We start from the raw sequence: 25557 nt of genomic DNA on the forward strand, positions 1-25557 counted from the left end.
CCTGTCGCTCCCTTCCGGGAAGGATCCCTGCCCTTTCCAATCACTGTTGGTGTTTGCCGGTATGGAAAACCTCGACCACCCGGCGTTACTGGAGGGGTGGTGAGAGAGGGGGTTCGGGGGAATACAGGTGGCACGCTTTCGGCGTGAAGTTCGTGAGAGCTGTCTTTGCCTGTAATGCCTGCCCCTCCTTCACCACTCCCTCTGCTCTCCCCACCCTGCTCTCAGCAAAACGTCTTCCACGCATCTGACAGCTCACTCCGAGTAAAACAGCTCTGCTGACACAGAGCACAGTGCGAACTGGGGAGGCAGCGGGGAACCGGAGATCCCCGCGTGACGCTCAGGAAGAGGCCTAGACAGACGGACGCTCGTGGGCAGCAGGGGGCGGTATGCAGATACACGCGGAGATAAGACGAACAAGATGCGCCACGAAGCTCTGTGTGTGACAAGGATGTCTGACTAGATGACAGGGAACAGGGTTAGGAGGGCAGATAGAGGAACAGACCCAGTCCTTGAGTCTAGTAGTGCCCGCTGTCCGGAGGAACGAGCCTGTCCTGATCAGCACTGCTGTACGATCAAGTCCGAGGATCCATGCTCTTCAAGTTTGAGATCCCAGACTGTCCCTTCTTCCTCTGAGGAGAACTTCTATCCATGTGGGAGTCTGCGTTTCAAGTTCCATCAGCGGGTCCTGGTGTCCTGAGGAGCCTTGCTATTCTGTCTACATCTGACGAATTCTGTTGTTCTGCCACAATCTGAGGAGCCGCAAGTGATTTCTCCTGAGGAGCCCGCTGTCCGTTCTCCCAAGGCGCCTGCTGTCCCTTCACTGAGGAGCCTGCTGTCCCTTCTCCTACTGAGGAGCCATGCTGTCCGATCTCTAGTTGATGCCATTGCTTTCCTGTTCCCCTCTGAAGAGCCATGCTGTTCATTCTCCATGCGCACAGCGCTGCAGTCCATTCACCATCCGAGGAGCACTATGTACGTCCCTTACCAATCTGAGGAGCTAGAGTGTCCGTTCTCTTTCTGAGGAGCAGAGTTGTTCATTCTCCGTTGAAAAGAGCTCTTGTCCAGGCCCCATCTAAAGAGACCTGCGGCCCATTCTCCTCCTAATGCCATTGACGTTGTGCCCAAGGTGAGGAGCCCTGCTGTCCATGCTTCATCACCTAAAGCTATTGTCTACGCCCCATCTATGGAGTCCTTTGATCCTCTCTTTCAATCTGAAGCCACTATCCCATCTGAAGAACTGTGCTGCTAAGTCTCCATTTGTGGATCCCGCCTGCTCTGCACCCACTGCAGAAGAATTCTGCTTTTCCATCCCTACTCGAAGAGTTCTGCAGGCTTGACTTCCCCCAGCAGATGAGCCCTGCTGTCCATCCTCCCTCTGAAGGACCCAACAGTTCCACCTTCATTATTTATCGAGGCAGCCATTGGATACACTGTCCAGCTGAGGACCATGGAGACCACAAGAAAGTGGTAAAGCTGTTGCCACATGTCAAGAGATTCGATGCTTCATCAAGGCTCGCGTGAGGTGCCTCCTTAAGCCACTGCTTCTGGAGAGTGAGATGCATTCCTCCTGCGAGAACACCACACTGATCAACGAAGACAGCACCCCAGTGTCGAGCACACTGATGTTCTCCATGGGTGTGGTAGGCAATGTGATGGCGCTGGCCATCCTCGGCTTTCACCGCAAAGAGCAACGAACCAAGGCATCTGCCTTCTGTGTGCTGGTCACGGGGCTGGCGATGACTGACCTGCTGGGCACTTGTTTTGTCAGCCCTATTGTCTTTGTCTCCTATGCGCGCAATGCCTCAGTCCTTGGCCTAGTGGGCAATGCACACCTCTGCAACTTCTTTGCCTTCTCCATGGCCTTCTTTGGTCTAGCCTCCATGCTGATCCTGTTTGCCATGGCAGTGGAGCGGTGTCTGGCTATTAGTCACCCATACTTCTACTCCCAACACAACACTCATAGAGTTGCTAAGCGCTCCCTACCTGCTATCTACGTCTTCTGCCTCCTGCTCTGCTCCTTGCCCTTCCTGGGTTTTGGAGAGCACAAGCAGTACTGCCCTGGCACCTGGTGTTTCATCCGCATGAAGTCTCCACATCCGGGGACCACCGCATTTTCACTCATATATGCAACCCTCATGGCCTTCCTCATCCTGGCCATTTTCCTCTGCAACGGCTCAGTCATTGTTAGTCTTTGTCAGATGTACCAGAGCCAGAAGATACGACGTGGATCTGTCAACTCAGCACAGCGCAGACGTAAGAGCTGGTTCGACAAGGGTGAGGATGAGGTGGAGCACCTCATTCTGCTGGCCTTGATGACCACCATCTTCGTCATCTGCTCCTTGCCTCTCACGGTAGGTATAGCCGCCTCTAAAGCAATTGAGATAATGGTGGCCTGGTGTTGGGTTGGGATTGGTGGGGCCACTATGTCTTAGACTCTTGAAATTCCTGCAGAAGCTTCAGATGTCAGTACTTGGAGCCGCTGTGTTTAACAGCTGCGCTCAGAGTGTCTGTGCATTCTGCACTTCAGATATCTCTTGAGTATTGGTGAGGACTGAAACCCAAACTTGAGGGGACTCTATTGGAGCTGCACCCACAATACCAATATTGTAAGTCATTAGGAGGGTGCAAATAGGCTTGTTTTACAGAACCTTTTGGCTCAGGGTATGTTAGTCTGTGACCATTCATCAATACTAATTAGGATAAAAGGTCAATGCCTCGTGGTATCACCGTGTACTAAGAGCACTTTTCTACTTCTTGTATAACTTCTATGTTTGGAAATGTTTTATAAATTACACTTTTGCTGGTAAACTTTAAGAGCTAAGGTAGGGGACAGAAGCAAATGGTGGGAGAGACCTTTCTCTCCAGCAGGGTTGTGATTTTGGCTACTACTATCAGGTAATCATAAAGTTGGTCACCTTGTGTGGCATGTGAACGGACGCCATCTTGGACTCAGAATTTGAATTCATGCAGCGCGTTGGAAAGGTCTTTGTTAGTGGCTTGGAAGAGTGCCCATTCCTTGTTTACGACTTGGTTCAGGAAAGATTTATGGACTCCGGTACTAAGGCTTGACATGAAAAGTAGAAACTATCCCCGGTCGGACATGGCTTAGGATCTGTCTGGCTTTTGGCCAATAATGGCATCCCAAATAGGACAGTTGTCTCTTGTTAAGGAGGGACACCACACCAGTTCTTTTATTTTTAATCTAAATCACAATGAAATTGGAAAAAAAATCAAAATTGTGTCCCCGAATGGAAAGAAAATATACCTGTCCGAGGTACCAATGCTTGACACCGAACAACTCGATATTTGGTTTTGCCAAAAGTAAACTCAAAGAGGTGGCTCCGTTCAATTAATGAAATAACTTTAGTGAGAATGTTAAAACTTCTGATTCAGGTGTACATCCATAGTAAGAAGCAGTTACAAGAGGACCATGCAACATTTGCGTGAACATTATTTGTTGTTTTATCTAGCAACCATATGTTTCCAAAACTACAAACAAAATAACACAAAATAACACTTCTCTTTTGCAACTCATTTTTTATTACTAAAGGCATTTACAGTAACTTGCGATACATATTAACCACAAAAATATTCTATTATGTTGGAAGAGACCGATAAAGTTGGACAGATGAAAGACAACCACAAGGAAATTTGCTTTTAACTTTCTTCTGTTTGTCGGAACTGGGACAAATCCCCAGTGGTGATCCACACGGAAGTAGAAAAACCCATACACGAGTTCGAACTTTAGCCAATCTTGTTCCAAAGAAGGACAGCAAAACAATCCTTGCTCTGTCCAAGTATCTAACTCAGCCTCAGCTTTGCACTTGCCCTTCCTGACATTTCCGAGGAAAAAGCCTAATAAATGCCAGTGGGCTGCTTTTCTAAGAACTCATCCAATTCGCCTGAGAAAAGTTTGCGTGACTCCCAAAGAGCCTTCAAGAGTGGCCTCCTCTATAGTGTAATTGTTCACTCTGTAAATCGAGCATTTGCAAAGCCAATAGGTCTGCCTTGGCAAGCTGACGAATGGGTTACATTTTTTTTACATTTTATTATCGCAAGCTTATTCCACAAAAACAAAATATGCTGCACCTAAACATGTCTGCCATGTAATTTCAATACACATTTTACATTTTTTTAAAAATCATTAATGTGGCTATTTTATTTATGTTTTTTTTTTTCAATAAGAAGCCTTTAACTGCGCTTTGCATTACATTATTTGTGAAGGAGGGAGCCATAATTTACCACCCAACCAAGCACTGAAATCGGAGGGAACTACGCTATTACGTTCTTTATAACTACACATTTCACATTTGGCAAAGACAATAGGTCTTGCCTATGGGAGGAATTGCCTTTGTCAACGTTTTATCCATGTTGAATAGCGGCACAGCTATTATGTAGCATGGCTGAAAGTTTTAAAAAGTACAATGACGCAATTTTTTATTACTGAAGGAAGGGAGGGTGGGGCGGAGGCAACATGTATGTCGGGTGGAGAAAATAAAGTGTTTTGATGCGGCCAGCAGTTTTGAAGTTATTATTTAAAAAAGCGCATTTAGGGCCAGATTTATACTTTTTCACACAAAACTGCGTTAGCTCAGTTTTGTGTGAAAAAATATAGCGCCATACCAAGATGCCGGCCGGGCATCATATTTGTGGAATGGCGCAAGCCAGTGCTAATGCCCTGTTAGCGTCCTTGGAAAGGACGCTAACAGGGCAGGGAGGGGTAGGGGAAACTGGGGCTTGTGCGCCGCATTATGGCACTACACTGTTTAGAGGCAGAAAAATTGCCTCTAAGCAGTCTAGCGCCATTTTCTGGTGCACAACCCCCATGGACATGACTCCTGTCTTAGTAAAGACAGGATCCTAAAGACAGGAGCCATGCCCACCACCCCATAGCCATGACAAGGGGACAAACGTCCCCTTGGCATGGCCATTGGGGCCAGCGCCGTGAAGGGGGCCCCAAGTCAGGGCCCCTGAGGAGGGGAAAAAAAAATACTAACCGGGACTTACCTAGGATGGGTCCCCCATCCTGTGGTGTCCCTCTGATGTGGGTGGAGGTGGGTGGGGGTGTCCCTGGGGCCAGGGAAGGGCACCTATGGGCACTTTTCATGGTCTCTGACCATGGAAATATGCCTACAGGTCCCCTTACGCCTGCCCATACCCAGGCGTTAAATAATGGCGCTAAGCAAGCTTAGCGCCATTATTTAAGGCCCCCATCCCCCCGTACTGGATTTTAGCACGGGGATAAATATGGTGCTAAAGCCATATCGTTCTTTTCTGGACGGGAATGACTACCTTGCATCTCATTGATGCAAGATAGGTTGTCACATCCAGAAAACGACGTTAACTCCATAACTTTGGCGCTAGACATGTCTAGCGGCAAAGCATAAATATGGAGTTAGGTTTGCGCTGAATTAGTGTAAAAAAAAAAATACGCTAATTCAGTGCAAACCGAATATAAATATGGGCCTTTGTCACTAAAAAGAACGGACGTATTTTAAGGTAGAAGTGAGCAATGTGTGTAAAAATAACCTTTTTATTATAGAGCTTTCGAACTTCCTTCATCCTCAGTGGGTGGCCAACAGGTGATTTTGTTTACCAGCTAAACTCTACTCTACTCTAGGTCGAGATCCAAGGAGGTCCGAATGTCGGCTTCTCACTTACCCAAATTCACCTCCCCAGTGTCGTTTTGGCAAAATTGGGAAATGTTGGTGTCCATTAGGAAATCCATACGCATTAGCAATATGAAGCGAAATTTATGAGCGTTTCCATTAAGAGAATCCTTTGCATATTGCAAACACATTCTTTGGAATGTAATAAAGTGTAAAGTAATCCATTCAAGTTAGCTATCAGCGTGCATCGTGGGCAGGTACGCCTGGTTTGCAAACATTGCCGAGTGATTGTATTTAAAGTTTGCTCTTTTGCTTGTCTAGCCTTACAGCAGTTGGATAATATCAGCCAATATTCGTAATAATGTGTACCCGAGCCTTTGACTTAAGGAGACACAGACGCCTTTCAGTAAAATCTGGCACCTTCTGCATATCCTTAAGGCTTTGCAGCTCTATAAAGAATATGGCTACTACATTTCAGCTCAGTGATACTGGTTTTATCGCCTCACCATGAGCCTTGGGTAAGTGCCCAACCTAAAAGAACTGGGGCCTGAGAGCCACATGTTGCACGCATAGATATATGGCACATGTATTAGAACCACACGAGCTATTTTCCCACGGGGGGCTGGCCGCGGGCATTGACAGTGATGCTTATCCACAGATGCAGCCTGTCCTAAAATGACACCGTCACAAAAGAGTGACACAGGGATTAAGAAGCTGTTCAGAACTCATAGGTGTCTATGATGCCTCTGAGGTGTCTCTGTTTAAGGATGCGCTTAGACTTGCAATTGTGGCTTTCAGCAGCACTCTTTTTTCATTGGTCCGTCAGGGTGTCATTTACATTTTCCCGCACGCGACAGAAAACAGCATGGGAGGCAGGATCAACCCACTTCAGCCTTATACTTACCCCGTGAGTGTCGACATTCCACTTTTGCACAATGTGCACTTACAAACAAAAAGTAGTCCCTCGCACAGTTTTACTAAAACGGTTCACAAACATTGACAAATTAAACGTTGCAGTAAACGACAGACCTGTTCTCTTTGCCAGTGCTTGTTTTGTGACTAGGTTGTATTTACATGATTACATTGGGTTGCGTTCTATGGAGACAACCCTTTACTATCTTCTGATACAACGTATCCCACACCTATAATTGTCCATTTGAATAATGGGTGTCGTTGGTCCACTTGATTGCTCAACATCAGCAGGGTGAGACGCTGGTCATCGCTGTCATCATCTGAACATGGGAGAATGCACGCGGATTTCTCCAGTAGGTGAATGAACCCACTGGGCTTTCCCATTGGCGAGAGATGCCACGGGTTGATGTCTTAATCAGTGCAGCGAGTCTGGATCAGATGTCATTAAACTCTGGGGCAACCCCGTTTAGGAGCGCCTGAACTGATCTCAAGGGGAAGTGCCATAACGTGACCAAGAGGAGCATTTATTGTGCACTTAGGGAACAAAGAGAAACATTTTGCTTAAAACAGTTATGTGTTTTAGTGAGGAAAAAATAGTGGCAGTGAGCCATTCTCTAAAGGGTCACAAATAATATATTTTTCACTTATGTGCTGGATGGAAGTTTTTGTGTCAGAATGGGGGAGGGAGTGAGGACTCCAAATAACCCTCATGTCTCAGCCAATTTCTGATAAAGGATCACAATTTTAGTGGCTCCAGTCGCTACTTTTCCTGATGCAAACATAAGCAAGATTAGAGTTATGTGGGAAATAAACACATGTGCATGTCCGTCTTCAGGGAATGACTAGCCGAAGCTTTAAGGGAAAAAAGCAGTGCCTGGAAGCCATCGAACTTCAAACCCATCTCTGAAGTAGCGACACAGTTTTCTGAAGAAAACATGCAGTTTTTACTTTTTCAAAGAAATAACATTCCATGGTTCCACTCAGTGCTTAATTTGTGCTTCTTGATTACGGTGCAGAGCACCAGCACTTATTTTTTAAAGCCGGCATTTATTTATCCACCTCAAGCGTTTACTGCGAGCAAAAGACATACACGGGAAAGACGGAGGAAGAGAAAAACGAAAAAGCGTCACAATGGGAGAAAGCAGAAAGCTGCAGTAGAGAGCTGAAGGGGCAAGGAGTGGCTGTAAATGTATTGAAGAGGCTTCAGTATTACGCTGCCTCAGTATTCTGTGTCCTCATACATTTAATTGCAGCAGCCACATGTTTAAAAAGAGGGCTTTGAGCATCAGCACGTTTTTATTTACAAATTAAGCACTGGTTCCACTGCTGATTCTGACGCATTGGAATATTTCACTTCTGTCTGTAAAAGTTATGGCTTTTAGCCACTACATTGAGATGCTTTTGCCATTAATTTATTTTTTACACATTTTATTCTGCACTATATTTAGCAATAATTGTGCTGCAGATGTCAGTGGTTCCAAAAATTGTTTTACTTCAAAGCTAAGTGCCCTGTATCATACTACGAGAGCATAAGATTTGTGCTTGAGATGCACTCTCAACAACAGTCATTAATGTGTGTGCTGAGGACCAGACTGGGGAACCAAAAGCAGCCCTGACAATAAAATGACCAAACCAGCCCTATTCCATTCATCTCTCTCTCTCTCTCCCCGTCATTTTATTTTACTCTAATGCGGTGCAAAACGAATTCCATATTAATACTTTGGCGCAGGACCCATCTAGCGCCAAATTTATGGAGTTTAAGTCATTTTTTGACATGGGAACCTACCTTGCCCTAATGAGAAGCAAGGTAGGCGTTCCCGTGCAAAAAATGACTCTATGGCCTTAACGCCATATTTATACTCCCGTGCAAAAATGGTGCACGGGAGGGAGGAGGGGTCAAAAAATGGTGCAAAGCTTGCTTTGCCCCATTTTTTAACGCCTGGGTCAGGGCAGGCGTTAGGGGAGCTGGCGTTAGGAGACCTGTGGGCCTATTTCCATGGTGGAACACCATGGAATAAGCCCACAGGTGCCCTTCCCAGGACCGAGGGAAACCAACACCAGAGGGGCAACGGAGGATGGGGAACCCCATTCCAGGTAATTACAGGTATTTCATTTTATTTTTTAAAGTGCCACAGGAGGCCCTGAAATGGGCCCCCATACATGGCACATCGTGCAATGGCCATGCCCAGGGGACCCTGGTCCCCTGTGCTGGCCATTGAGGTGGTGGGCATGGCTCCTGTCCTTTCTAAGACAGGAGTCATGTGGTATGGATGGTTTTGCGTCAGAAAATGACTCTAGGCAGGTTAAAGTCTTTTTTTTTTTTACTCTAACCTGCCTAACGTCATTTTTTGGTGCAAAACACCCTTCTTCCATACCGCTAGCCCCACCCGACTAATGTTTTTTTTTTTTTACACTAGCCAACCCTTTGCACTGGCTTGCACCTTTCCATAAATATGGTGCCCAACTGGTGCACAGAAATGGTGCAAGCCAGGGCTAATCTGTTTGGTGCAAAACTGCGTTAGTGCAGTTTTGCAGCAAAAAGTATAAATCAGGGCTTTAATGTTTAAAGCACTTTGCTGCTTTTACTAGTGACTGTAGTTCCAGCACTTTACCTCAGCTCTTCAAAGCACGCAGGTGCAAGAACTTGTACGTTTGGCTCTGTAGACTGTGTCACAGGGCTAGGGCAGGGCGCAGGTGTGATCTGCAATCCGGTGTTGCGCACTGACGGCCCCTCTCACAGTGACCCGACGCAATGCACCTCAGAGAGCACTGCTCGCAGTCTCACTCAATACGAGGGTTCGCGGCCACGTGTCCTCCCCCCAATAGCTGTCGTCCGTCTGGTTTGGGAGACGGGAGTTAAAACAGTTAGACTTCTGTAGTGTCGCATCTGAGGAACCGGTGACCGTGGTGTGCAGCTCCCTATATCCTGTAGACAATTGGTCCAACTTTCAGCTGAGTCAGACGCTGCAGCCCCACGTTTTCTAGTCACTGCTGCTTTAAAGTAGCTGTGGCTTCCTGTGGACGGTGAGGGGCCCTGCTTAGCTTCCACAGATAAAGTCTAACCACTACCGCAGGCCCGAAGGAGAAGTCTTCAGTGTTTTAGTGTATATTCATGGGAGTAGTGAGCATGTGCATATGAGTTATTGCACGTGTGTGTTTATAAACGTGTGTATGCGCACGTGAGTGTGTAGGTCAATGTGAATGTGTTCACATGGAAGTGTGTGGATGTTAGTGTGTGTTCACATGTTTATATGTGAATGTGTGCACGTCAGTATATGTGTCCATAAGTTTGTGTGTGTGCATCCACGTGACTGCGTGTGTCTGCACGAGAGTGTGCCAGTGTGTGTGTACATAAGTCACAATGCCTGGGGCAACACTCAGCAGTTCAGGATTAAGTGCATTGTCAGTCTTGAACGGCACGTGCATGGCTTCTGCTGGTGAGGAGTAAGAGGCTTTGGTACCTGTGTGTATGTCAGTCAGCACTAGCATAGGAGGGAGTACAGCATGTCAGAAGATTATGGGCAATCAATGTGAGCCAACTGCGGATGGGTATGAGGGGTAGCCTTTAGCTGTATGTATACGTGCACGTGTGTGTGAAAGTGCGTGTATGTAGGGCTGGGTTTAGGGCAGTGTGACCGGTGCAGCCGAACCAGGTGCTGAACTCGGTGAGGGGTGCTGTGTTTAAAAATAACTTAAAAGGTCACCAAAAGCACTTGCTGCTGAGTTACTTGTGTGACAAGCAGTTTTGCTGCAACAATAAACATTTTAAAATAACTCTGGTGATTGTTGTTTCTACTGGAGAGGGGTCGGAGTTTTGTTGAGTGGCAGTTTTGACGCATTGTAAAGTAGCACCGAGTGTAATGTGCATGCTGCAAAAAACGTGTACCATACAGGTCACAGAACTGAGTGTGAGTGACGACATGAACAATTAAATGTATTTCAGACGGGGCTATGGAGAGATGGGCGTCACTCGGGCACCCTTGGTCATGTAGAAGGTGGTCATTGGGGGGGGGGGGCGCCAAAAAAGATTTTTGCATCGGCTGCCACCAGTGCTAAAGCCGGCTCTGCATGTGTGTGTGACTAGAACAGTAGACAATATAGTACGTCCTCAGAGTGTTAGCAAAGCACATTGTCAGCCACTGAGGCAAGGCTAGCACGGTTAGCACTCATGTGTTGGCGTGTGCATGTATCCACTTGTGCCTATGTGTATGTCGGTCAGGACCAGGACAGAAGGGAAATCTACTCTGAGGTCAAAACTCTTTGTAAAGTGAGTCACCGAGGCCTGGTTTTCAGGGGTACCGTCTGAGTAGCAGAGAGTGCTTTAAAGTTGAGAGTAAGTCTCATTGTCTGTGTTTATGGACCTGGGTCTCAAAACCGACACCCATGTGGTTCTTAATCTCAGGAATAAACTTGAGAATTCCACGTCATTTGTGCTGTAATCCTGTTATGTCACCTCTAAATAATGGGGCTCAAACCCGCTAGATCCCCTAAGTTTCCAAGGCTGGTAGTGGCTTTTTTGGTGAAGAGGAGAACTGACAGGTGTCTCCCCCTGCTCCCACTAAATTAATCTCTGTTAGGCGGCCCTATAACAAGTGAGACAAATGATCGAGAGAACCTGCCATTTGCAGGTGGTATCCAGAGTGCGCGCACTTTCCCCACAGTCAGTACTCACACACAATGAGTGGTATTTCACATTACAAGATTATTTTTTGTACACTATTCCTCTAAACTTCATATGTATTATTATTACTGAAAGTATTATAAATAGCAATAATAAGCGTTAAGGGTAAATAAGCCCCAGTCATCTTAATCACCCATCAATATCCTATAGGTTTAGTGGGCCTACGTTGTGGCAGCTTTTTGGCAGCATGGCTCGGTAAATTCATTATAAACTGTCAAGTCAGGTAAAGCCTCCCTGCAGACCTTATTTTGCCTTCTGGCTGAAGTCAAAACTCTGTATCGAAGCATACCCTTCATCACTCGGTCTGTTTTTCTAACCCCGCCCCTACACAGGTACCCTATATAGCTGTCTTAAGCATGGAGTTCTATAGAGCGAAGAGGGGTCTGTTTATCCTCAGCACCTACATCATTGCACAAGATATTCAAACAAAACTTCTTGTTCAAAACAGGTAAACGCTTACTGGCACTGCCACTCCTAAAAGGCAAGCACACGTGGTAGTTTTCCCTGCTATCCATCAGCTACCGCTTTTACAAGAGGTGCATGCAGTAGGCAATGGGACATTTCCGTCTTAGTCCTATTAGTGTTGTTTAAAAACACGCCAATTCACATCCACATTTATGAGTTGCACAAATGAGACGGTAGCTTGATTTCCAGGCACTTAATTCGCTCCTTACACACACCAGTGCTTTGAAGGCACAGACAAATGGAATTGTAACACACGATCAGGCCTGTCTTGTATGTAACATCAAAAAGATGTACAAAAGGGGTGGTACATCCGTCAATCCGTTTCACGTATGCATGTACTATGTAGGATTTGCATAGCACAACGCTAGCCAAAAAGTGACAGCGCTATAAAATGTTACATTCAAAACTAGTCAATGACTGAAGGGGAAGCTTGGTTATGAGATTGGAGGTAGACTGTTATTTCATCCTGATCTAATGTTATTTAAAGCAATGTGTCTTCAGTTGTTTCCTAAATTGGCAGGGGGTAAGGACGGTGCTAATGGATTTGGAAAGTCCTTCGTGGTCACATGTTCATAGGCAGAGGAGGCCTGTTGTCTTGTTTTTTTTTTCTTTTTCAACTTCTCTCCCTCCTGTTATAGTATCAATCTGGCTGCACTTGTGCTGAGAACCTCTAGAGGGGGTGAGCTTGTAAGCCACTCAGGGAAGACTAGAGCATCAGAGCAAAGTACACATTTGTACTTGTTTGCCTTCCTTAAGTCTTACATCTGTTTGGCCTGCGAACCGGCATTGGACATTTTTTAAACTAGGTTGTGCTTTAAAGAACCCAAGTTAAATAAGCATTTGCTATGTATTAGGTCCCACATTTGCTTGAGTTAGATCTATTGGCATTGTAAATTCATAACTGTTTTTTTTCTTGACACATAGGCCCTCATTCTGACCCTGGCGGTCGGCGGAGAGACAGCGGTCGGACCGCGAACAGACCGGCGGTATTAAAAATGGCATTCTGACCGCGGCGGTCCCCGCCGCGACCGACCGCTACTTCTCCACTCCGACCGCCACGGCGGTCATGACCGCGGGGCTGGAGTTTGCGCACTCCGGCCCGGCGGTCGTCCCAAGACCGCCAAGGGTATTATGACCCTGCCTACCGCCGCGGTTTCTTGCGGGCGGGAACCGCCGTGCGAACCATGGCGGTAAGCACTATCGGGGCCAGGGAATTCCTTCCCTGGCACTGATAGGGGTCTCCCCCACCCCCCACTACCCACCCGAGTCCTCCCCCCACACCCTCCACCCCCCTGCCACCCCCCAGAGGTGGTACGAACCCCCTCCCCACCCCCACCCCGACATGCACATACATGTACCCCGACATGCACACACCCCCAACATGCACATATACACACCCCCTACACACACATACACAACGGGGACACATACCCGCACACATACATGCCGACATGCGCACCTGCCGAACAGCACACATTACCCATAGACACAGCAGCACCCCCCGCCCGCATACACGCACTCACACACCCCCTCTACACACTCACACGCACACCCCCATGCACGCCCACATCACACAACACCCCCCCCACCCCCTCCCCTCACGGACGATCAACTTACCTTGTGCGTTGGTCCTCCGGGAGGCGACGGGAGCCATAGGGACGTGACCGCCAACAGAAGACCGCCAACAGAAGACCGCCACACAGAAATGTGGGTCGTAATTCTGTGGGCGGTGTTCTGCTGGCGTGGCGGTGGAGGTTGACCAGTCTCCACTTTCCCGCCGACCGCCAGTGTGGCTGCTGGCGGTTTTCCGGCGGAACGCTCCCAGCGGTCAGAATGCGCACAGCGGCACACCGCCGCGGTCGGCGGTCTTCACCGCGGCGGTAACTCAGCGGTCTTGCGAAAAGACCGCCAAGGTCAGAATGAGGGCCATAGATTGGTCAACCCTGCCTCATAATTTAGTCTTTTTCTGCCATATGATTACATTGGCCCTGCATATAACTGAAGCACTTCCATTTATCTTCTTCCTCTATCTCCAGCATAAAATGTAAATGTTGTCATTTAGAATCCTATTTTAAATATGACATGCTAATTCCAACAGAAATATGACTTTCCCCACCCCACAGAGTTGTTGGCTGGCTAACACAATTCCCCCCAAAAAGACACAAGACAGTCACAGAGGGGAAATAAACTAGAATGGTCACCCAAACACATCAAGAGTTTTCAAGTACCCAACCAAATGCAAACCAGTCTTGACCCTGTTCCCCCATGCGAACAGTACAGCCCCAAATGCCAGGCCAGGTCCTCCCTGGAGAGGAAACAAGCATCCTAGGACTGATTTCAGGCTATCATCCTCCATCAGCCAGGTCAGCTTGAATTCAGTGGCATAGTGAGCACGGGACCCATGTCAGTGCATACCCCTCCCAATTAGGGTAACTTTAGCAACACAAAAGGATGATGGATGGTGTGTTGAAACTGTTTAAACACTCACACCCAGTCACAGATCTTTAGTTTGTTTTGTAATGTTGCCTTGTGTGCCCTAAGTGGCTAGGGTATGCCAAGATGTGGGTCCCTTGCTCACTGCGCCACTGAATTCAAGCTAGCCTGGCTGATGAAGGGTGAGACCCGGAAACCAGTCCCAGGATGCTTGTTTCCTGTCCAGGGAGGACCTGGCCTGGCCATTCGGGCTGGACTGTTCCCATGGGGAACAGGGTCAAGATGATTTGCATATGGCTGGGTCCAAACTGGGGTGACGTGGCGAGTAAAATAACAATGGATTGAACCCAGATCTGTGACTGGGGGTGAGTGTTAGAAAAGTTTCAACACTCGTTCCATCATTTTATATTGTTTTGTGCTGTTGCCTTGTGCACCCTAAGCGGCTAGGGTATGTCTGGACGTGGGTCCCTTGCTCGTTGCACCATTGGATTCAAGCTAGCCTGGCTGATAAAGAGTGATACCCTGAAACAGGTCACAAGATGCTTGATTTCTGTCTAGGGAGGCCCTGCCTAGCAGCTCAGGCTGGACTGTTCCCATGAGGACCCGGGCCAAGACTGATTTGCCCATGGCTGCGTCCAAACTGGGGTGATGTGGTGAGCAAAATAACAATGGATTAAGCCCAGATCTGTGACTGAGGGTGAGTGTTTGAAGACCTGGATCTGCAACTGGGGGTGAGTGTTTGAAAAGTTTCAACACTCCGTCCATCATTTTGTTTTGTGATGGTGACATATAACCAAACAGTCAGCCCTTAGAGAGCAGAACCACATGAAAAATATTGAGAGAAAGTAATGCAGTGCAACTGTATGTGTAGCCCCGAAAGAGTATAGCGTATTACACATTGTCAAGGATAAGAGACCTATGACAATGATATTACAAACAAGAATGATAAAAAAAACTTCTCAAATATAAAACAAAAGTTCCAACCATGGGAGATATTGAAAGAAAAAAAATAATAATAATAATAATGGTGGTGGGGGTTATTATTTTGAAGTCCCAACTAACATAGTGTGGGGACCCAGAGATGGTGTTGACAGAAAGAGCACAATGTGGTCAGTGTTTCGAAGGTGGTCTCGTTGACCTAGGACCATCATGGGCTGAGTTATTAGAAAAAAAAGATTTTTAAAAGTAATGCCCTACAAAGGATTATGGGGCAAGTTTCCGTGCCACAAATATTTTAATATATTGATATGACTGTGATGCTTAGACCAGCCCCTAGAGGACACAACAATGAAAACAGCATTCGTAAGAAACATGGTCATGTAAATATAGTTAGCCCCTAGAGAGCATAACCACACAAAAAGAAAAATGGCAAAGATTAAATCAGTGTAATCATATATCCCTAGAAAGCGTAGTGCATTACACATTTTCAGGGGTAGCAGGCCTATAACAATAATATTACAAACAAAGCCTTTAAAACACAAGCTAATCCCAGCTGTTGTATGACAGAACCACGCATGGCAGAACCACGCATGGCTTAATAATGCGGTCGGAACCACAACTGCGTCTTTACCACACATGCCTTTACAACAGATTTCATTGTAAAAGCATGCCTATTATAGGTATATGTGGTAACGCCATGTGTGGTTGTGTGATACAACCCCCCCCCTCAGCCTCCTCGCCCCTTCCCTAAATCCTAAAACCTACCCTGTCCCAAAAACTACCCCACCCTATCCTAAAAACTACCCACAACCCCCACCCTAAACCCTAAAACCTACCCTGCCTGGTCCTAAAAACTATCCTGACCCCCTGCCCTCACCCTAAGCCCTGGAAATACCCTGCACTGTCCTAAACACTACCCCACCCTGTCCTAAAAACTATCCCAACCCCCATGCCCCCACCATAAACCCTAAAACCTACCCTGTCCTAAAGACTACCCCACTCTGTCCTAAAACCTACCTCAAACCCCGTCCTAAGCCCTAAAACCTACCCTGTCCTAAAAACCTACCCCACCCTATCCTAAAAACTACCCTGACCCCCACCCCTGCCCTAAACCCCAAAATCCATCCTGTCCTAAAAACTGCCCACCTATCCTGAAAACTACCCCAACACCCCTGCTCTAAACCCTAAACCCTACTCTGTCATAAAAACTGCCCCACCCTATCCTAAAAACTACACCAACCTCTCTGCCCCACCTTCAACCCTAAAACCTAACCCGCCCTATCCTAAATACTACCCCAACACCTCACCCCCACACTAAACCCTAAACGCTACCTGTCCTAAAACCTACCCCTCGCTGTCTTGAAAACCACTGTGACCCCCTGCCCTAAACCCTAAAACATACCCTGTCTTAAAAACTTCTCCATCTTGCCTAAAAACTACCTGAACCCCCGCCCTAAACCCTAAAACCTACCCTGTCCTAAATACTACCCCACCCTGTCCTAAAAACTAGCCTTACCCCTCCTCCTAAAACCTACGCTGTCAAAAAAATTACCCCACCCTGTCCTAAAAACTACCCCGACCCCCCACCCCTGCCCTAAACCCTGAAGCTTACCCTGCCCTGTCCTAAAACTACCCTGACCCCTGCCCCACCTAAAAGCTAAAACCTACTCCACCCTGTCATAAATAAATACCCCACCCCCATCTGCCCTAAACCCAAAATTCTACCCCGCCCTGTCTTAAAAACTACCCCAACCCCCGCCCTGAACCCTAAAACCTACCTTGTCCTAAAAACTATCCTACCCTGGCCTAAAACTACCCAAGCCCCTCCACCCCCACCCTGTCCTAAAACCTATCCCGCCCTGTCCTAAAAACTACCCCGAACCCAAAAACCTACCCTGCCCTGTCCTAAAAACGACCCTGTCTCCCTGGCCCTCCCTAAACCCTAAAACCTATCCCACCTTGTCCTAAAAACTATCCCACCCTGTCCTAAAACTACCCAAGCCCCTCCACCCCCACCCTGTCCTAAAACCTATCCCGCCCTGTCCTAAAAACTATCCCGACCCCACACCCCAAATCCAAAAACCTACCCTGCCCTGTCCTGACTCCCTGGCCCTCCCTAAACCCTAAAACCTATCCCACCCTGTCCTAAAAACGACCCCGTCCTGTCCTAAAACCTACCCCAGCCCCTATACCCCACCCTGAACGGTAAAAACTATCTCACCATGTCCTAAAAACTACCCGGAGCCCCCGCCCTCAATCCTAAAACCTACTCTATCCTGGCCCTAAATACTACCCTGCCCCCCGCCCTGAACTCTAAAATTGATCCCGCCCTGAACTCTAAAACCTACCCCACCCTGTCCTTAAAAATGCCCCCATCTGCAGTAGCCCCACTTACCCGGCCGCTGTGTTGCACTCCCAGCTGTTTCTGAACCACACATTTGTGTGGTTCAGGCACATGCATGTTTCAGGGAAGCCTGGTAATGCTTGTTTGTACCACCGATCAAGTTTATGCTGTTGTGACTGTTCGTGCTGTGAGCGCCTGGCCACCATGCAGCACAAAGGGGAGAGACAAAAGAAAAAAATATTTTGCCCACGCTGAAGTATTTAATCAATTTAGCAATAATTCATGTAAAAGGGGCAGTCTGCAAGGTGTGACAAAAACAGCCTGAAGGTGGGACAAACATTAAGCATTTACCAATGGCATCAAATGATTTTTGAAAGGCAAGCCCACGAACAAATGAAAGTGATGGGTGTGAGATGGGCATGGTTAAAAGCCCACAATACTTACAACAGTTGTACCAAAGTTACACAATTCTATATCTTGTGTGTAAACATACCAGTATATGCAATGTCAAAGTGACATTGTATTGTGCTACTTCGTAAATGTTGTAATGTGTCATGTGCTTAGCTTATACTTTTTCTAGCATGCCCTTATTATTCATCTGGTCTTTACAGCATGTTTTGGTTCCGAGTTTACAAAATGTGCTTGCTAGGTTGTGGTTCTATGTATGCGTTAATATCGCCAAAAAAATGTCCTTTACCTTTCCAAACTCCAAACTAACTCTTCTAACTCTGCACACTCCAGGCCTCAGTCCAGTCCATGTCATTTTTAGTTATGTGCATTTTGTTGCTTGGATAAAAACCTTAAACTGACACCTCTCTATTGTTATTGACTAAGCTATGTCACTGCCTATAGGGAAGTTTGTTGCAGTTGTCTTCAGCAAGCAGGAGAAGTAACCATTGGAGCTACCTATGTATGTACTATTTTCTGTGCATACGTCTGTTTGTGCATTATTGGTCCACTTTTGCAGTTTGGGAGATGTTGATTACTTCAGTGGACAATATTCTGAAAGGGGGTGTGCCCTGTTCCTTCCCACCGATAAGGGTGGCTCCTTTGTCAGTGTATGATTTGTATATGTCCCAGCCTTTAATGCTTGAGTGTATTGTTGCAAGTATGTGTGCTAATGGTAGTAATTCGCCAGAGTTTTGTCACAAAATGTTGCAAAATTTTGGTAAAATCATGCAAAATTATGTGTGGCGCCTAATATGTTTTGGCATGGTATCCAATGTGATATAGAGAAGTTACTCAAGGTACCGGAGGAGATTAACTTGAACAGAACATGTTTATCAGCAAAAAACAGTGTGTGAAATGCCGAAACGTTCACACATTTTGCATAATGTGAAATTCGAGAATCGCATGGGATTGTGCCCACGTATCAGAAACCAGACAGCCGCATGTCTTGAACCTGTACACATTTCGAGGATTTTCTTGGCAGGATATTTTACCTGGATTTGAAAAAGCCATTGCTAAAACTCCTCGACGCACTTTCAGTAGAAAGCAGTGACTACCATCAGAAATACAGCAAAAGAGAGGCATTGTAGTTGTCCAAAGTGACTCCTGTTTCAGTTCTTAATTTTGAAGTCATTTGAAATATACAGTTTGCAGGGAGACCATGCTTTTTGATTTGAATGTGTCATAACAAAAGGTCTCAAATTTAATGCTGGATTGTGTACATTTTCAAACCTGGATTTTCTAATTTGTGACTGCATCTTGATTGTACAGTGAGCTATTATATCTCCAACATGTAATTCATTTTTTTCAAATGATGAGTATATTGTACTTTTTTATTACTATTTATTTAGTATAGTTGTACTACTTTGAAGGGTGTTCATACCTGAAATAAGCCTGACTTTAACTGACTCCTCCCCTCATGACTCTACCCTCTCAAAGTCAATCGCCCCACTCCACCCATTTTATGAACTGTGGTAGTAGTTTTTTAAATGTGTTGTCTGCACGCCTGCGCTTCAGCGTTGTGCTTGTGAAATCTTTTGTTGATAAAAATATTTAAAAAGGGCTTAGAAACCAACCCTTACTTACCTGAATTTACCATTGACTTCATCCGACATCACTCTAATTTACGTGCTTCTGACTGGCCAGCACGTCTTCTGCGCGGCGTCTGCTTCACTTCCTGCTGACGTCTTTGCCGTTCATGCTGTTGTGTTGCATCGGGACCAAGTACTCCTCCCGGTCACTTGCCATTGGACACTGTCCTTCCTCTGGCTATGACGCTGAAGGTACTTCTTTTCTTTGTGCCTGCCGTCTTTCTTTGCTGATGTGTTCTTTCTTCTTCGCTGCATACCGTCTTCTCTATCTTCTTTCTTCGCTGCCATTTTATTTCTTCTTCACCACATGCTATCTTCTCTGTCTTCTTTCTTCACTGCCATCTTCTCTCTTCTTCACTGCATGCCATCTTTCCTGTCTTCTTTCTTATCTGCCATCTTCTTTCTTTTTCGCCACCTGCCATCTTCTCTGTCTTCTATTTTCGCTGTCTTTTTCTTCTTCACCGCATGCCATCTTCTCTATATTATTACTTTGCTGCCATCTTCTTTCTTCTTCACCACATGCCATCTTCTCTGTCTTCTTCGTTGGCTTCTTTCTTTTTTGCTGCATGCCAATATGTTTCACCTTTGTTTTTTCTTTTAATCTAACTGGATTACAAATATTATAAAAATGGTATACTGATGTTGTTTATTAATTCAACATACATCATAACATAAACAACTATTAATGATTTATCAAATTTAAAACAAACATTATTATAACTTTTTAAAATATTTGGTAAGCCAGTTAGATAAAAAGAAAAAAACAAAGGCAAAACCTATTTACTTTGCCACTGCTGGTTTCAGTTCCCAGCAGTTCTGCAAATATAGGTCTTAAAAAAAACGACACTTGATTGCAGCATAAAGTGGTTCAGTATGGTAACAAATGCAAGTTTTCATTTGAAAGCTTCTCTAATTGTACAACATATTACTTTTAAAGAGAAACTGTCTACTCTGGACGAATAACACTTATTCAACTCCAACTCATTTTCAGGCTCCAACAATTCTGAATTTGTTAAAAAAGGAGTGCAAGAACCCAAATGTTTTCTTATGAGTCTTGCACGGGTGCTGTTGAATGCTGAGCTTGCCGAATACCAAGGCTGTCTGGTCTTGATTCCACCCCATGCTTCTTTTTTCCACCACCATACACTTCCTGTCACTTTATTTCACTATTGCAGGTTCTTTTGATCCTTGCTTTCTCCTTTTGTCAGATGCGTCTTCTGGATAATTATCGATTTGCCCCATAAGTTACAATCTGCTGCAAGGTCCGCACATTTTGTTTGTAGCTCAAATGGTTTTCAAAGTTAGTACAAAAGTGGTGACACCAGTTGCCGAACAGTGAAAGTCCCTTCACAAAGGTTTAGTGGCCACCTTTGTGTTGCCTATTGTTGTAGTTGGATGTCAAACCGGTCCTAATTAGGTAAACCTTTTGCCCAGATAGTGTTACTATGTGTTAAAAAAAAAGAAGTAATACTATCATTAAATGTGCCGCATAGTGCTGCATAATGTGCCCTTTCTTGCTGCATAATATAGTCAACCCTGCAGCATAATTTGATCCTCCGCTGCCACAGAATTCTAGTGGTCTAGCCGTCAGGTTCCATAGTGTTAGTGTTTAATTTGTGCTATGGTTAAGGCTGGCGGGCACTGCCACTCCTCAGGCCTTTGAACTAGTGGTAGGGAGCAAAAAGGCGGGAGGAAGAGAAACACAGAAAACAGTTAAAAGAGGCAACAGCATTTATGAAAAGAACACTAGAGGGTGGAATAAAGAGACAGTAAGCATAGGGTGGTGGAAGAAAGAGGCATGGTGTGGAATCAAGGCTAGAATTACTCGTATTCAGCAAACCTGGCATTTGGGCGCGTTTTCATTCGGTGCCACCGGTATCCGGATCCTAAAAAAACTTCTTGGGCAGTGGAATGAACTTGACATGACACAGGCATTCATATTGCAGGGACATGAATTAAAATAGGAACTCTGCCCAGCATCTCAAACTGTCAGCCTCAAAATGGTCTATTGAAATAATGGTCGAAGGGATGACATACCTTGGTGGTGGGTCACTATATCTCATGGCAATAATATTGTATCCAGTAGTGGACGACCTCCCACTACATTGCAGAGTAAATATATAATTACTATTTCTAATTTCCTTGAACAAACTTTCCAAGTTAAGGATGGTTGGAAATAAGTTTAGTAATATAAATATACTTGGTTCACAATGTAGTGGTAGGTTAAGGTAGTGGACTTGATATTGTTGTAGGGCGATGTGAACCTCCTCGATATAGTGCTATAGTATCCATCCCTTGCCTCCTAACCAAAGTGTTAGTGCTCCGTCATAAAACAGATTTACATGTTATCTGACCAGTGCAGTTCTATCCATCTCATCATGTGAAAGAAGTGCCGGTACACAGAGCCCGACAGTACCTGCTCATCTGAAGAACTGAACAGCAGCATGTACAAACTTGCCTAGAAGCTGCTTTTGTTTTCAGAAGGATTTTAAAGTTCAAGATTTTCAATCTGAAGAACAAAGATTGAAGGTTGCATTTCTTAATCTGTCTGTTAGAGATGGGGTCTCTGGTTGACAGTCAGTTTGCACTCTGTCCAAGGAGGGACCCTCACTCTAGTCAGGGTAAGGGAGATACACAGCTCAGAAAACCCCTTCTCACCCACCTGCTAGCTTGGCACACGTAGTCAGGCTTATCTCAGAAGCAATGTGTAAAGTATTTTTACAAACACATCCAGTAACACAGTGAAAACAAAACAAAAGGACTCCATGCCAGTTTAGAAAAATAGCCAATATTTATCTAAATCAAACAAGACCAAAACAACAACAAATCCAACAAACACAAGTAAATTTATGAATGTTTAAAGATTAAACTTGAATATAGCACTTAGAAACACAAATGCTTCAGTTTAGAGTTATTGTGCCATCATGATTAAGTCATTCCCAGCTATCCGACACCAATGGTGCCAGTCACGGAGTCACACAGACCCCCAAGTACAGTACCTTTGGTAACAAACAAACAAGGCGATGCATGGAGTCGGGAGGGGAGGCATTGCTGGATCCGGTGCAGCATTGGTTCCTTACTGTGGAGCAGGGGAGGTGATGTAGCGTTGGCGTAAAGCGGCGGTTCTTTACACTCTGGCAGGATCGAAGTCTGGCGGGTCAAGACGGGGTGGGGCGACCTCATGGGGTCACGCCATGGGGCTGCGGGTGACGCAGGTGTCATGGTCATCAGTGATATGCACTCGAGACTCATGAAATCACAGGACATCAGCGGGGCTGCAGCAGCATCAGGCCTGTGATGGCAGCAGGGTTGTCGCACTCCAGCAGGGACCATGGCTTAGGTTGCAGGCGATGTCAAGGTCTCAAGCAACAGCATTGGTCCGAGTGTCGTCCAGAGTCAGTGCATTGTTTCTTCTTGTGTTTCAACCAGCTTTCACTCCCAGGGGCCCAGACATTGGAGTAGGCACCAACTGGGGAGCTAGGATCCACAGCAAGTAGACCAAGAGGCTGGTAAGAGAAGTCTTTAATGTCCCTGAGTCTTCTTAACAGGAGGCAAGGTCAGTCCAAGCCCTTGGAGACACTTCACCAGCAGGATTGTAGAAAGCAGAGTCCAGTCATTTTCCTCTTAGGCAGAAGCAGCAGCAGCAGGCCAGCACAGCAAAGCAACAGGCAGGTAGCTGGTCCTCCTCAAGCATCAAGCTCTTCTCCTTTGCAGAGGTTCCTCTTGGTCCAGAAGTGCTCTAAAAGTCTAGGTTTTGGGTCCACTACTTATACTTATTTCTGCCTTTGAAGCAGGCAAACTTCACAGGAAAGTCTCTGTTGTTCACAAGATCCTGCCTTGCCCAGGCATGGCCCCAGACACACTCCAGGGGGTTGGGGTCTGCATTGCGTGTAGAGAGGCACAGCCCTTTCAAGTGTAAGTGTCAGCTCCTCCCTCCCCACTCTAGTCCAGGAGACTCATCAGGATATGCATGACACTCCCCAGTTCCCTTTGTGTCACTGTCTGGTGCAAATTCACAAACAGCCCAAATGTCAGTCTGATCCAGACGTGAATTACACAAGCAGGCAGAGGCACGGAATGGTGAAGCAAGAAAATGCCCACTTTCTAAAAGTGGCATTTTCAAACAGACAACCTAAAAACAAACTTTTCCAAAAGACGTTTTTTTAATTTGTGAGTTCAGAGACCCCAAACTCCACATATCTATCTGCTCACAATTTGAAACTGCACTTAAAAAATATTTAAAGGCAGTCACATGTTAACCTAGGGGAAAGATAGGCCTTGCAATAGCGAAACTCGCATTTGGCAGTATTTCACTGTTAGGACATTTCAAACACAACAGTACATGTCCTCCCTTTAACATACACTGCACCCTGCTCAGGGGGATACCAAGGGCCTACCTAAGGGATGACCTACATGTAGTTAAAGGGAAACTTTAGGTCTGGCAAGTGAGCACACTTATCAGGTCAAATTGGCAATGTAGGACTCCACACACAGACATTGCAGTGGCAGGTCTGAGACATGTTTACAGGGCTACTCAGGTGTGTGGCGCAATCAGTGCTGCAGGCCCACTAGTGCCATTTGAGTTACAGGCCCTGGGCACACATAGTGCACTTTACTAATAACTTAGTAGTGAATGAAATATGCCAATCAGGGATAAACCAATCATCAATACAGTTTACACAGAGAGCATATGCACTTTAGCACTGGTTAGTAGGGGTAAAGTGCTCAGAGTCCTAAAGCCATCAAAAACTGGTCAATAAAAATAGGAGGAAGGAGGCAAATAGTTTGGGGATGACACTGCAAAAAGCACCACGTCCAACACTGTCATCTCAAGGTGTGGAGACAGGTTTATACTGAGTGCTTTAGACTTCCTGTCTCTATCTCTGTCTTGAGGGTTCCTGCTTTCTCCATTTGTCAATATTTTCCCAGCTTTCCCTTACTCCTTCTTTTTCCTTTTATGCCATTCTCTCTCTGCTCTGGGTCAAAGACCGAAGATTAAAAAAAACAGAAGTCCCAGCCCCAAAAACAATTTATAAATCCCAAAAGAGTTACTAGATCCTAAAATATTTGTTGCATTGATGCATATACTGCAGTGGGTTTAAAGAACAGAGGGGCCAGCCTCCCTAGAAGTCAGCAGCCCTCACAGGATCCAAGCATCCCTTTCTGGGTGGACACAGTGTGTTTTCAATACATACAGCCTCCTTTAACAAACAGCAACATGTCGCTGCCAACAGCCCTCCTTGATTGCCAACAGCTCTATCTGAAAGGAAACCGCTTTATCACAAAGCCAATAACCCTATCCCATTGCTATAAACATTGCCTGTACAACAATGTTCTATTAAAGCTGGTTATGTGTTCTATACTCCAACAAAGCCACACTGAAGTCAACAGCTCTACTTAAACGTTTGCAACCTTTCCTCGATGCCAACAAACCCTCCTCTTTGAGAGAGCACGTCTTTCATGCCTAAAAGCCTTCAAGGGCCGATAGGCCTTTTATACTACCGGGCATTTCCTTGGTGGGCAGGGGAGTTCGAGGTCAGGGCCCCTGCTGCCACTTTCCCTGGATCCCCGAGGTTAATTGCTGCAGGGACTGGGAGGCTTGAGAGAGGAAGGGAGGAGGAAGGTTGAAAGAAGCGATCAGAGAGGGAGACGAGAGAGGGCAGAGAGAGGAGAGAAAGAACATTGATTGGTGGAAAGAGAGAGTTTGCAGGAGGAGAAGAAGAGAATGGGGCTGGTTTGGAGTATTTTTTTCCTGGGCTGATTTTGCCTTCCCTCTCCATGAACAGCTCTCTCTCTTTGCCAACAGTCCCTGCACAAGAGCCTCACAGTGAATATTCCATGCAATTTGTTTGCTGTTTTCTGTTTAGTGTGTTGTAAAGGAGGCGTGTTGAGGTCTGGCCTTCTTCCCACATTGCTGCATCAGCTATCGAATTCCTTCTCTGTGTCAGTGACTGGGCGGCCACTAGAGGAAGCGGAAGATAAGTTTGAGCTTGAGAAAATACAGCCAAGGGAGTGCCAGAAACGAATGAATATTTATTGGCTTGCCACCTGCATGGAGTAAAAGGGTTGCGTTTTATGTTCTTTTTGTGTGAAAATGTATCAAAAGTGGCTGGCCTCTTTGGAAACAGAGTAACA

The 25557-nt window shown here is 45.9% G+C and overlaps 1 protein-coding gene across 1 annotated transcript in view; it reads left to right on the top strand.

Moving 5' to 3' along the window:
* Positions 1-254: 254 nt before the first annotated feature.
* Positions 255-25557, top strand: part of PTGIR (prostaglandin I2 receptor) — a 260047-nt gene continuing 234744 nt past the window's right edge. Inside the window, exon 1 of the mRNA XM_069207674.1 lies at positions 255-2351. Coding sequence (XP_069063775.1) covers positions 1557-2351 — 795 coding nt within the window. The 5' untranslated portion in view covers positions 255-1556. The remainder of the gene's footprint in view (positions 2352-25557) is intronic.

This window comes from Pleurodeles waltl, chromosome 9, assembly GCF_031143425.1.
Source record: "Pleurodeles waltl isolate 20211129_DDA chromosome 9, aPleWal1.hap1.20221129, whole genome shotgun sequence".
Taxonomy (NCBI): Eukaryota; Metazoa; Chordata; class Amphibia; order Caudata; family Salamandridae; genus Pleurodeles; species Pleurodeles waltl.